The sequence below is a fragment of the Arachis ipaensis genome, chromosome B08 (genome assembly GCF_000816755.2).
Source record: "Arachis ipaensis cultivar K30076 chromosome B08, Araip1.1, whole genome shotgun sequence".
NCBI classification, from domain to species: domain Eukaryota; kingdom Viridiplantae; phylum Streptophyta; class Magnoliopsida; order Fabales; family Fabaceae; genus Arachis; species Arachis ipaensis.
The window spans coordinates 4,379,900-4,394,537 of record NC_029792.2 but is presented as its reverse complement, the minus strand read 5'-3'; the positions used below and the strand labels follow the sequence as shown (position 1 = coordinate 4,394,537).

At 34.6% G+C, this 14,638-nt stretch overlaps 3 protein-coding genes across 4 annotated transcripts; 1 reads left to right on the top strand and 2 right to left on the bottom strand.

Moving 5' to 3' along the window:
* Positions 1,510-4,437, top strand: LOC107612810 (serine carboxypeptidase-like). Its single transcript, XM_016314561.2, has 9 exons — positions 1,510-1,978; positions 2,187-2,355; positions 2,583-2,702; positions 2,805-2,948; positions 3,049-3,199; positions 3,354-3,442; positions 3,552-3,810; positions 3,926-4,059; positions 4,136-4,437. The coding sequence occupies exons 1-9, from the start codon at positions 1,611-1,613 to the stop codon at positions 4,256-4,258; spliced, it is 1,557 nt and encodes a 518-aa protein (XP_016170047.1). The 5' UTR covers positions 1,510-1,610; the 3' UTR covers positions 4,259-4,437.
* Positions 4,600-5,644, bottom strand: LOC107612811. Its single transcript, XM_016314562.2, has 3 exons — positions 5,309-5,644; positions 5,076-5,196; positions 4,600-4,924 (listed from the first exon to the last, which is right to left on the bottom strand). The coding sequence occupies exons 1-3, from the start codon at positions 5,540-5,542 to the stop codon at positions 4,749-4,751; spliced, it is 531 nt and encodes a 176-aa protein (XP_016170048.1). The 5' UTR covers positions 5,543-5,644; the 3' UTR covers positions 4,600-4,748.
* On the bottom strand, positions 5,840-8,125 carry LOC107613829 (alpha-L-fucosidase 1). 2 transcript variants are annotated; one of them, XM_021108647.1, is made up of 3 exons: positions 7,352-8,125; positions 7,059-7,205; positions 5,840-6,875 (listed from the first exon to the last, which is right to left on the bottom strand). In XM_021108647.1, the coding sequence occupies exons 1-3, from the start codon at positions 7,894-7,896 to the stop codon at positions 6,077-6,079; spliced, it is 1,491 nt and encodes a 496-aa protein (XP_020964306.1). In that variant the 5' UTR covers positions 7,897-8,125; the 3' UTR covers positions 5,840-6,076. The 2 variants fall into 2 exon arrangements, with proteins under 2 accessions (XP_020964306.1, XP_016171481.1); XM_016315995.2 differs by having other exon boundaries at positions 6,963-7,205; positions 7,352-8,115.

The window sequence follows — 14,638 nt, the reverse complement described above, 5'->3', positions numbered from 1 at the left end:
TGTGACAATATATAATTAGTTGTCTGTATAAAATTATTTTACTGAATATCAAAATATCACCAAAGATCGAACTCTTAACCTTTCGGATCTAGAGCTCTGATATCAAGTCATGAAACCACTCATCCCAAAAGCACTAAATCGGACATTTCTAAACCTCTATTGTACACATTGTACAAATATTCCATTGGCTCTCTATACTTCTTCTTATTTTATATATGAACGGAAATCTTAGCGAGTTATGAGAGGATTTTTCGCATGCATAAGGAATAACCATAAGCGATGCTGTGTGATAGAAACATATATAACATAAGTGAGACCAAATATTGTTACTATACATTTATGTAGTCATTAATTCATCGGAATATATATGATTTCGTTATGTGGTTATTTTCATATGCGTCATTGCCCAGAGCGCAAACGATGATAAAGAAATGGGAATGAATATGGTGGCGTCTCATATCTTATATGCGTGCACATAAAGTGGCAAATTACTAACAGAATTAAATCGTGACTCGTATATACAAGTTGTTGATGAAACTAAAATGACGTATCATCACTGAGGTTTTATGCATGAGGAAGAAGACAAGTTCCTTTTTCTCAAAAGTGGCAAAAAGAAAATATTGAGGATTTAATGCGCACACAAACATATATGCAAATGCAAGTGTCACGGGGTCATGGATTGGATCCTCTACTTTGATTCTGAGTTTAAGGCATTATTGGTGGACTTATACGCCACTTTCAGTTATAAGTTGTACACCTACCTTCAACGGAAAACTAACCAATCTCATGTTATTATATTATATGGGCTAAAAAGTGGGACACACTAATATATATGATATGATACTCGTTTATCTATGATGTATATTTTGTCAAAATTGCGTGACCTTTTATTTAAGGCATCACTATTATATCTTACACGCAACACTTTCTTAACCTCCTTTTCTACATAGCTTCACAATTATAGAACACCCCATGCCAATACATATGCATGTGCCATGCTGGGAAAAAAACGAATTAAACTATAAAAAGTAGTAACATACTAACATGCATATATATATAAATAGATAGCAATTGCACTTCTAATTGCATATATATAAACATGATGGTTTTATATATCTTTTGGATTAAATTTTTGTTACTTTGTCTATTTTAATTTTTAGCCATTGTTTATTCAAATGAAAATCGTAAACGGAATAATTAACAAAACGTAGTAGCTAGCATACTTAATACCATATATATGGATATACATATTTTAATAAAAAATAAAACTAAGAATTGATGATTATATATGGAGGAATCCATCCTTGTAAGGCATGCTAACTGAGTTGTCATCCCTCTGTTACATTTTAGTAATGAAATTATACACTTTCCTTTATTAAGATGATTATTCACATGAATATGTTTTTAAATGAAAATTGTAATTAAAATATAAATGAAGGAATATGAAGGCATTTTGATTACACACCTCCAAGAATTCAATTATTTGAAGTTGCTTGAATATATATTGTTAAGTATAATTAAATATTAAGATGAGACTAATAAAGTGCGTAGTGGCAACTGTTAACCCTCCCATACTCAAACACTTTTGAGACTAATTACTATAAATTGAGATGCCATTCATATTTATTTCTACTCATTTCAAAACAAACATCATGGCATCATCTTCTATGTTGTTCTTCTTACTCTCCACCATCTTCCTCTTCATTTCACCTTCATTCTCCTCTCCAGCTCAAACTACAACTTGCCCCTCAGGCGACTCTTTCACGGCCGAGAGCCTCATCAGAGGCCTTAACCTATTCCCTAAAGGCTCCATTAACAGAATAGAGAGTAACACTCATCTTGTCCCTGGAAAGATTGTGAAGAAGAAGCTCACATTCCCTTACAATCTTGCTTCTTCTTCTTCTTCTTCAGGTACATCTGTTCAAGATCTTGGTCATCATGCAGGGTACTATCGCCTTCCTCGTTCCAAAGCGGCAAGGTAAGGAAACTAAACATACATATGAACCCTGCTATGCAATTTGAAGTTCCAATTGAGTTATTTACTTATCAAATTCTCTGCTAGCTTCATGTCAAAGAAAGCTCTGTTGCAGTTCTATGCAGTTATTGAGAGAAATAACTGCCAAGAAGTTGGATATTTTGGTTAACAAAGTTAAATTTCTTGCCACTTTCTCATATCAATGGTGCAGGATGTTCTACTTTTTCTTTGAATCTCGCAATAAGAAGGAAGACCCTGTTGTCATATGGTTGACCGGAGGACCAGGGTGCAGCAGTGAGCTTGCTTTATTTTATGAGAATGGTCCTTTCCAAATCACAAAGAACTTGTCTCTTGTTTGGAATGAATTTGGCTGGGACAAGGTGCCTATAAATTTTCTCCTGCATTTTCTCTCAAAATATTACTTTAACATGTTCATTCCATGCAAATGCCTCGCTTTTAAGAATAGTTAACAAAAAAGAATGTCATAATTTATGTCTCTCAGCACATTCACACATGGGGCTATGGCTAGTACCTATCTCAGAGAATCAAACTGTTACATTAGCTTTATTGGTTATGGTTGGCATCAATGTTTACTTTTGATTTGTAGGCATCAAATATTCTTTTTGTAGACCAGCCTATTGGGACAGGCTTTAGTTATACTTCTGATGATGATGACATCCGCCATGATGAAGCAGGTGTTAGCAATGATCTCTATGATTTCTTGCAGGTAAAGTCCATTTCATAATTGTGATTAAACAAAACAATTCATAAAGTGAAAATGCATGGTGGTAAAAATAACATGTACACTCCAATTCTACATCAATGACAGGCATTTTTCAAGGAGCACCCTCAATTTGTCAAGAATGATTTCTACATCACTGGAGAGTCATATGCTGGACACTACATTCCAGCTCTTGCATCAAGGGTTCACCAAGGCAACAAAGCAAAGGAAGGAATAATAATCAATCTCAAGGTCTCAAAACTGTCTCATTATATATGTACATTACAAGGTTTGTTAATTGCCTTTACTTGATAATAATTATACTGATTCTCTTGATCAATTTCATAAACAGGGTTTTGCTATTGGTAATGGTTTGACCAATCCGGAAATTCAGTACCAAGCATACACAGACTATGCATTAGACAGAGGACTGATTAAAAAGTCTGATTATGATAGTATCAGCAAGTTGATCCCATCATGCAAAGATGCCATAAAAAGCTGTGGTATGTTATGTTAGGTTACAAATTAAATTTTTTAGCCCCATGATGAATGATCTTAGAAAAGAAAAACACAATGGGAGAAAACTTACCAGCTTATTGCTCAAACAATATGTAATTTTACTTGTTTGACACCCTTAAATTATATTGTATTTGTCAGGTACCGATGGTGGAGATGCATGTATGACTTCATTATATAAATGCAATGCCATATTCAGTCGGATAATGTCCATCGCCGGCGACATTAATGTATGGTATTATAAGAGAACATAGTACACTTTTCTTACCAATCTAATTATTTGCCTAAAAAACACTACCATAGTTTCACTTATGAATTCTTCTACTATTGAAACTGCAGTACTATGACATTAGAAAGAAATGCGAGGGAAATCTGTGTTATGACTTCTCCAATGTAGAGACATTCTTAAACGAGAAGACAGTTAGGGATGCTTTAGGTGTTGGGGACTTGGACTTTGTTTCGTGCAGTAGCACAGTCTATGATGCTATGATGGAGGACTGGATGAGAAATCTCGAAGTTGGAATCCCAGCTCTTCTTGAGGATGGAATCCAGGTTCTTGTATATGCTGGAGAAGAAGATCTCATATGCAATTGGCTTGGTAAGCTTTTTGCAGCCAACTCAATTAATTTGAAGCTAAAGTTGGTTGTGTTGGAAGGACAAAAAAAGAAGTGCAATGATCAGCATTCTTAATGCTTTTGTTTCTCATTGCTCAGGGAATTCAAGGTGGGTTCATGCAATGGAGTGGTCAGGTCAAAAGGAGTTTGAAGTAGCTTCTACTGTCCCATTTTTGGTAGATGGCGCGGCAGCAGGGACTCTTAAAAGCCATGGACCTCTTGCGTTCCTCAAGGTTTGTGTTCAAGGGTGTGTTCTTGAGTTGACATTGTTATATCCACTTTTGATAACTTTATTTTGTGAAAAAACAGGTGAACGAAGCTGGGCACATGGTTCCCATGGATCAACCAAAAGCTGCACTTCAGATGCTAACAAACTGGATGCAAGGGAAACTAACACCGAAAAAGGGTGGAGCCAATGTCTCTCCTAAATGATGGACTCAAAGCAAAAATAACAAGGCATAGCTTGTGATCATATTAACTTGTGGGCATGGCTCCATGCATAATATTTGGGATTGTCTAGCTTCTACTACTATCCCTGAAATTGTGCACAAATCTGTATTTTATTTTATTCATTTAGAAATAAATCTTTGAATAAATATGTTAGTTCAGCATGATGCCACGATCCTCAGTGAATGATCTTTTTCTTTTCTCTTTTACTTTGTCATGCCATTAACTGGCACAAATATTAAAAAAAGAGGACTAAAAATCACACACAAACAAAGGCTGTATAATGAAATAGAGAGTTTTCAGTATGGAGACACCATCCAAACAAGTAAACTAAATGGAGCTAATACTTCTTTCTCATGAATCATGGCTAACATAAAATGAAAATAACTAACATTTATTTCCCACCTTCTTGTACCTTAATTATGCCACTGTAAAATGATTTTCACTTAAAATTTTTACACAAAATAAATTGTGACTATGAACTAGTACGTGATGATGTGTAGTATTCTCTTAAAACCTGAATGATGGGCTGAAATGTAGAGCTCAAGGGAACAGCGGATGCAAGCCTTAGATGTCTAGCATTGCCATTGAGGGGCTTGGTTAGAGTCATAGTGAACATCTCTCCCTCCAGAATCTCATTTACAGTCACACCTGCAGATACAAACCAGGTTCAAAGCTGAATGCAGGACCCAAAAGGAAAAAAAAAAGAAGGAATCTTTCACAGTATAAACTCTATGTTCAAGCTCTACATCATTGAGAGCTTGGATAATCCAAATTCCAAATGAAAGGGGTAGAAGATTACCACAAAAAGGGTGGAGCTTTGCAAAGTGAAAGAAGTCATCTGCAGAACAACCGAACAGAACCCTGGCAACTCTATCGAAGCATATGACACTGAATACCTTTGTTTCTGTCGCAACCGACATCTGCAAAACAAAGCACCCCCACAACAAAATTCAATACTATTTGGTGTAAATAACACAAAGGGTCACAGAAAAAACAGAACTTTGAAGGGGGAAAAAAAGAAGAATAAGATACCAGGATTCGGAAGAGTCTTTTGGAGGCAGAGGAGGCAGAAGCAGGGTGCGGGTGGCAGAATTTGCAGAGGGAAGAAGCTGGGACATCAGAATCATCACCGGAGGGAAAGGAAAGGGTCCTTTCACAAAGAGCGCAGACTCTGTAAAAGAGATCGGTGTGGTCTATCCCTAAAACCGTGCCTGTTAGCATCTGTGTTCTGCTTCCTCTCTCTCCTTGCTCTGCAGCTGCTTCCATCCTCAATTACTATGAATATCTCTATCAACCCTTTTAAAGTTCCAATCTAGTAAGAAAATAATGAATAAATAAATAAAATCCAATTAAAAAGGATATTATGATATGAGCAAATTAAAATAGAACAGTCACAAAAAAAAAAATTAAAATAGAACAAGTGAAAGAATGAGATTTGCACTTAGTTCATTTTTTAACTTACTGAAGTTTTAGTTTATACATATTGGTGAACTTATTAATTTCTTTGATTTATTAATAAACATGTCAACAAAAAAAATTTATCTTAGGAATTTTGAAGGCCAATGCGTGCAAGTTAATAACCATTGAAACTTGGAAGATTTGTTCTTGATACTATGAAAGTAAATTACACAGCAATTTACACAGATTACTGCTCTCCTTATTGAGAGACGAGTCCTCTACAAGATTCTACAAAATACATGGGGAGCAAAACAGATACCAATTCCCACATACATAAATGAGCAAAAAATTTTCTTCTATTTCTGTGTAACATACAACTACAAGAAAAATAACTGAGCAAGTTTACATTGTAGCTGTTGAAGTAGCAGTGTGAGAGTTGTCTTGTGTGATAATATGAATAACTTGAGTTGCATTGAAATGGCTTGTTAATACTGTATCATCATATATGCTGCTCCAAATGGTAACTGGATCCATGTAGATCCCCAAGTATGATATCAGTGGATCAGCTCTAGACTTGCCAATAACAAGCTTCAAATGCTGAGATTTTACTTTTGGAAACATCAAAAGCCTCTGATATCCAATTGTGGTGCCATTTGTAACTCTCTTCCATACATCATCTTGATGCAATGCCTCGAGGTGAAACTCACTCACTCTTTGTCCCATTTGAATAGGCTCTTGTAGTTGCAGAACATTAAAGGATACTAGTTCTTGAAGATCTATGTACAATATCCAACTTGATTGATACTCCTCTGGAGCCCAATAAGTGTATATGCCTTCTTTCAGAACATTGTAGGGACTAAACTGTGAATCACAAGTCCCTCCTCTTCCTCCTCCTTCTCCTCGCGTGCTGCTGGCTTCAAGAAGCGCATTTATAGCTAAATTGTGGGAGAATATAGATCTTCTGAGTTCAGTGAACCCTTGAAGAACTTGGATATCCTCGGGTGAAATGAGACCCGACGAGTTTGGAGGCACATTGAGTAGCAAGTGACAATTTCGACCAACCGACTTATAGTATATTTCAAGCAGATTGATTGCAGACTTTGGAAGTTCTGAAGGATGCCAAAACCAACCAGGTCTGATTGAGACATCACAGAGGGCAGGTACCCACTCATGACCAGCCGGATCTCCCTCGGCCGCATATCTGTTAGAAACAAAGAAAACATTGAACAATCTGAGACAAGGCATAACAAAGCATAGAGCTTAAAGCGTAGGAATTTAAGTAACCCACCGAGGATCATTGTAAATGCCAGCAATTGGAGTGAGACTGGAGTTGTAAATAGACCAACAAGTAGAGGCACCAAGACCAAGTTCATTCCCAACCCACCTAGTGTCAGGACCAGCATCGGAAAATATAATGGCGGCGGGCTGAAGCTGGTGAATGAGAGAGAACCAAGTGTGAAAGAAATACTCCATGTCCTTCTCCCCTTCTCCTTTTGCACCATCCAAAAATACGTCCTTTATCTCTCCATACCTCCCATCAGGAAATGCATATTATGATTAACACAATGTAACCCTATTATGAATCTAACAAGTAACAACTACATACAACTAACATAACTAACTAATCAATTGTAATACCAAATTCGAATTCGAAAACCCAAATATTATTTATTATACCTAGTGAGTAGCTCAGTCATCTGGGCCAAGTAGAACTGATTGTAGAGCAAGGTGTCACCGTAACAGTGCTCGTGTCGATCCCAGGGGGAGAGGTAGATGCCGAGGTCAACGCCGGCAAGTTTGGCGGCGGCGGAGAGGTCAGCGAGGACGTCCCCGGTGCCGGCCTTCCAGGGAGAGGAGCGAACAGAGTAGTTAGTGTATTGGGAAGGCCACAAGCAGAAACCGTCGTGGTGCTTGGCGGTGAGGATGACGCGGTTGAAGCCGTTGACTTTGGCGAGGTGTATCCAGTGAGTGGCGTTGAGGTTGGTGGGGTTGAAGAGGGAAGGGTGTACGTGGCCGGAGCCCCACTCTTGTCCGGTGAAGGTGTTGAGACCGAAGTGGAAGAAGAGGGACATGTGGCTCAGCTGCCATTGGATCTGGAAGGCGTTTGGGAGGGGCAATATGGGAAGTGGCGGAGCCACTGAACAACAGCAACAACAACATGGGAGTAATAGTAATAGGTTGAAAGACAATACTAACCTTAATGGCAGGTTGAGGTTGTCCATGGTGTCTGGAAGGGAAGAATATTGAGTTATGATAAATCAGCGTGGGTTTATAGTTTCAGTCTTTCACTTTGACCAACACAATGGAACACTGCTTTCTCACCATACACCAACACTAGTTCCACATTTTCACTCATTCATAACTTCAAATAAGTGAAATAAGTCAAATAACTATGCAAATTCATTTCCCAAATAATTTTAAATCAATTTTTTTATTTTTTTAAACGGACACTAATTTTTCTAAAAATATATTTTTTGGAATCTAATTGTCTTGTAATAATATTTATTTGTCTAATATGTGTATTAAAAATTTGATTGAAAACAGTAAAAGAATCCATCTATCTTAGTAGATTAATTCTTAAAATTTCAAAGAATAAAAATTTGATGAAATTGTTACATCTAAAATGATTAAAGATCATTTTTGTCGAAGGAAAGTGCTAGGTCCAGCAAGTTTTGTGATTTGTAACCATTAATTAATTATTAATGTTTTTAACAAGATTCTGAAAACCGAACTGATTATCAAACCGCTTTAATCACTGGTTCACTTATTTATTGGTCTAACCAGTCCAACCGATGGTTCAACCGAAAAAATCGTTTTAGAATAAAATAATAAATAAATTATAAAGGACCAAAGATGAGGGTACTCCAAGAACTCCTATTAGATGCAACAGCATTCAACATTATCACATTCTCACACACACATACAAAGCCTTAACTCAGAACAACCATAGCAAGTGACTTGGAAAGAAAATGTAAACACCGAAACAATCACAAGCATACAGAACATGTGAATATTATTATAGCAAACATAATAATAAAATAGCTCTTCTAATGCGTCTTCGAAAATATCCCAAATCAAGAAAATTACATAATCTGATCCACTTGATTCAGAAAGTTACATATATTAGAAAAATTAAGAATCAACTAAATGAAAAAGAAAAGGAAGGCCTGGTTGATTCGATTCAATTGCCTGAGATGAAGAATCAAACAGGGCTGAGAAGCTGAGAGTTTAAATGTTAAACCTCAATATTCAAGTAACATGACTCCATTATTGTTATTATTACACCCTTCTAATGTCACAAATTCAATATATGTTATAGTCCGTTGACACTTGTGTATTCACAACTTGGCCTCATCATTCTGATTCATACCTTAAGTAGAAGAAAAAGTCCCAATAAGCTTTCATTACAATTTTATCCAGAGAGTTGGGGCTTCGGTTCGGAGTTCATGCCAATGGTTCGGAGTTCATGCCAATGATAATGACGAGAGGGATGAATCCGTGACTCAGTAACATAGGCGGTGCAAATTTTAACAAAGTTCACCACAATGATTAACAACAACAAAAAGCACTGAAAGAACACTCAGTAATATAGGCAGTGCAAATTTTAACAAAGCTTATTACAATGATTAACAACAACAAAAAGCACTGAAAGAACAGTGAATCAGTAACATGGGCAGGGCAAATTTAAAATTTAAAAGTTATCAATTTAAAATTTATCATCAAATACAATCGGTGAGCAAAGCCAATCAATCAAACACTGACTGAGCATTCTGTTCTGATTCTGTGACTGGGAAGCAACAAATTCAGCAACAAATTTAACAAATCCTAGTAAAGTCCCGAGTTACAGCAAAAAGGCAAATTTATTGATTACCAATTCAGCAACATGCAGAAATACAGGGAGAAGGGAAATCTGGAAAAGAGAGAACACTAAACCAAAACATTAACCAATAATCACACTAAACTTGCAACCAGCAATTACAAAACAGCAACAAACATTAGTACATTATAAAACATTCCAAAACAGTGATGACACTAAACCTGCATAGTAAATAATCTCAAAGACAATGATCACCAATATCCAGCAAATAAACAATAAATACACAACAACAATTTAGCAAATAAACAAGAACAAGACCTAAATAGAAAATCCAACAAATTAAGTCGCAGCAACCAAACAATTTGACAAATTAAAACAACAGCAGCCCAACAATTTAGCAAATCAACTTAACAAATTCAAGAACAGAAAATCACAACAAAACAAAAAAAAATAAAAGTAACACAAGAACACAAGAACCATTAGCAAATTAACAAGTTCACAATAACAGTTAAAAAATTTACCAGAAGAACACGGACGCCGAGCTCGAGGAAGCAACCGCGATCGGTGACAGCGAACAGGGGTTGAAGATTTGGAGCACGAGGGAAGCTAGATGACGGATGGCGAACTTTGAGTGCGACGGACGGCGACAGTATGCCACTCCTTGTGGCGGTGGTGTAGGCTTACAGTGCTAGGGTTTTGTGGCTGGGTTTGGGTGATTTCTCTGACTGAAACAAAGAAAGGGAGAAAGAAACGAATGAGCTTCCTTTTTTGTGTAAACCGGCCGGGTTCTAGTTCGGTCCGACCGGCCGGTTCTCATTCGGTTCAATGGTTTTTTACCGATTTATGATTTCCGGTTTTACATACCTGACCGGACCGTTAGTATTGCTGGTTTGTGATTAAACCGGTTCGATCGGTCAGTCCGGTCCAATTTTCAGAACATTAATGGTGTTAGATTCTAATAGTTAGGGGTGTCCGCGGATCGGATCGGATCGGATATGGCCGAAAATTCGATCCAATCCGCACAATTTTCATCGGATCGGATCGGATATGATATCCGCACTTTTTAGTGCCGGATCGGATATCGGATATATCCGCATAATTAAACCTTCTCTTTTTAATCATATTTCTATGTAAAAGAATTCGATAAAAATATTTCTTTCATACTTTTAAACTTATTTATTCCTAAAATATTTTTAATCAAACTCTCTCTAAATAACAAAAATAAAATAATACAATATATAAATAATAATTACTAACTAAAATATACAAACAAGTAAATATAATTAATTATTATTGTGCGGATTTGCGGATCGGATACGCGGATATAGAGCAGATATCCGCGATCCGATCCGCAAAGGGTGCGGATCGGATCCGATCAATTTGCGGATCGGATTGTATCCGCAATTTTCGGATCGGATGCGGATATTTACTGCGGATCTGCGGATACGATCCGATCCATGGACACCCCTACTAATAGTGTAGAATCATTCACTTTTTTTTTGTTAGTTAAAGTAGTATTTGTTTTGAGGTACTAGGACAGACACTGAAAGACTGAGACACAGTATCATGTTTGTTGACTCAGAGACTGATATTAAAATTTCTGTCTCTATCGCTGAAATTTTAGTATTTTAGTACTTCCAAAAAGTGAGGACACGGGGACTAAAATTTTAGAAACAGAGACTGAAACTTTAATAACATTTTATACCTAAAATACCTTCATTTCAATTAATTAATTCTAATTTTATCTTTTGTACAAATTAAATTAAAATTTCATTCTTGTTTTAATTTTTGCACTTTACACCAAAAAGAATACTGAGATTTATTTCTCTTTCTGTCTCTTAGTCTTAGCCTTTGTCTCTTCACCAAACACTACCTAAGTGTTGGATAAAATTTAATAAAAGTGCTCCCACTTAAAAAGTTTTTTTTAATAGCAATTTGAGTTCTTTGTTTTTAACAATTATTAAACACTTTGGACTAACTAAACTGTACTCTGATCTATAGTTTATATCCTTCGCCAGAGTCCAACAAGGCTTGGACCAACAAAATCATAACACTAGTGTCCAGCCAGGCCCCTTTTTGGACTCTTAGTTGGGCCTTAATTCCATATCCAAATCTCGAGTGTCAGAATACGTATATCTCGTTAAGTTCACTATTATCTTTTCTGTCCAAAACGAACAACACAGTAATCAGCCCAAACAAAAAAATATTCGGGTATTATATTATATTGAAAAGAAAAAAGAAGCTGCATAAAGCCTAACAGATTTTAATCATATGTACGTATAACGTGTCACATGTTTTTTGGTGAAATCATATATATGAACCACGCATATATGTTATATAATTTTGAATAATATATATGTATTTTGAAAAGAAGATGATGAGTCAACGAAGGGCAGATCGATGCAACGTTTTTGAAGTTGTCGTCTTGCATTGTATTGCTTCTTTGTTAAATCAAACTACTTTCCAAATTCAAACTTGCAACCTATCTTCACCAACTTCATATCAAACATCATAGAAATCTACAACGAACCAGTAAATATAATGGTTTCTTGGTTTTACCCTGCTAGTAGTTTATATTTGTTTTTTTGAATGATATGATTGATTGGTCTTTTATTTAATCTATGTTTTCCGTCTTCCTTTCCCTGATTATTATTGGACCACCATTGGCCACTTAATAACTCTCTCTCTCTCTCTCTCAAAGCAAGAGTGCTGCAACTTCACCAGAAAGTAAGGTGCAGTCAGATATAGAGACCTTAGCTACTTCAACGTACCATACTTCTTAATTAATGCCGCATGCATCACTTCTCTTATTAATTTAATTAATTTATTATTCCATCAAAACCTTTTTCATCTTTATCATTATTAAATGAAATTCTTAATCATTTATCTCTAGTTGATGATAAATTAAAAAAACTATTCTATATGTTTATATGCGAAGAATTGGCTAGGGTAGTATTGTTCAAGCCTTTTGGTAGAGCTAGAAAGATTCGAAAATCCTATTTTAAGCGATAGAATGAACAAAAACTTATCTGTTAAATTCTCTTTTTATTTTATTCGTTTTTTCATTTTTTGGATATAACGTTATTAGACAATTATTAGATTTGTTTATGAAAATAGGATAAGATAAGATCATAAAAATTAGATATAAAAGATATAGATACAAAATTTAGTGTTCTTGGTGATAAAATAAATTAAAATTAAATACATATTCAAAATACAAACTAAATAAAACTGAAATTTAAAATTTAAAATTTAAATTTCAATTTTAAATTTTTGTTTCAAATTTAATATATTTAATTATTAATATATTACAATTTAAATATATATCTAAAAATCAAATTAATTAAAATTCAAAATTTCGATTTTAATATTTTAAAATAAATCTTAAACCATCTAATTATTAATTAATACCATACAAAATCTTGAAAGAAGCAAAACAGTCACATTTATCGCACATCATAAATCTAAAAATACACGTTCGTCCGTAGTTTATCATATTCCGCCGCTGTTTATCCGCGCCACCTTCTTGCTCGGCGCTCATCTTTGACGTCGTATTCCTCCTCCTCATGGCTCATATTATAAGTATTATTCTTGTCCAAAACATGTATGGATGGCAGAGTGTGGTTGACAAGCTTTGAAGATGTTCAAATATTATTCCCCATAGAAGTAGATCAGAAGGGTACTATAAGTATATAGTAGTAGGACTGTATGGAGCGAGCGTGCATGCACGTGCGGGAGGCGTCTTCGGTATTCACACAAGGGACACGTTTCGAGTGATGAGCATAGCCACGTATCATGCATTCTTCAAAGTTTCAACGCATGCCAATTCATCTTCTCATCCAAAATCACACATCACATCCTTCATCGACCAACCACATATCCCACTTTATTTTTTTTTATTTTTTCTTACACCTTCTTTGACTTTAATTCTCTCTTCCACCCTACACTAATAAGTAATAACCAATTATTTTGTTATACTCATGCGTGCCTACATCTACTTACAAGTTCAAGGTACTTAAGAAAAATCAATGCTCAAGGTAAACCAAATATTATTAAATATGTGTCACATTCATATTATTAGGTCATGCATACAGATGTTTAATCATAAATAATAATAAACAGTAGAAATGACGTCCAATTTGATAAAGTTTTTGTTTTTTTTTTTAAATAACAATTATATTTAATAAATTAAATCGAAATAAAAGTGAATTTTAATAATAATTTAATTTCAATACATTAGCAATATAAAGTAATTTTACACATATATCTAACTACGTATATAATATTATATGAGTAAAAATAATTATTTTTACGTTGATCGCATGAATAATTATAAAAAAACAGATATAATTACATTGTTAATACATCAAAATTAAACTCTTTTAATAAACATAAGTAATACTACTAATTCTATTTGATAANATAAATTTAATAGTCACAAATATAATTAAAAATAAAAATATTTATTAATCAATAATATTAGACGTTCAAACGGTTTTTAAATTAAGTTTTCAACTAAATTTATTGTGTACTTCTTCTTCTTTTTCTTCTTAACATACAAATTGTTTGCTGCTTCTTATTCTTCTCTTCCTCTTCTTTTTTCTTCGTTAATTTTTCTGCGCATTTTTTTCTTCAACGTTATCGCGTTACCACCGCCTCCTTCATCATCGTTATCTTCTTCTTCAATATCTTCTTCTTCTCTTATTTAATTTCTTTTCTTCCTTTTTTTCTTTCTCAACCTCTTTCATCTTTTTCATCATCTTCTTCTCATATATATTCAAAAAATTAGAGCATAAAAATTTTGATGTATATATACAACACTAAAATTTTGGTGCACAATACCAAAAATTGGTGCTCAACACATAAATTTTTGAGGGCCAAATGTCTAAAACATTGATATCTCAACCAACAAAATACGTATAATATATAAATTTTGGTGTATAATATACAAATTTTTAAAGGATCACATACTCAAAATATTAACTTACTCAACTAACAAAATATATCTGCAATACAAATTTATGTGTATGTGCAAAAATTTTTATACGATATGAATAAATTTTTTTATTCTCTAATAAAAATTTATGTACTGCACAAATACCAAAAAAAAAGCATTTTTTTATGGATTTTTATATAGTATCACCGTT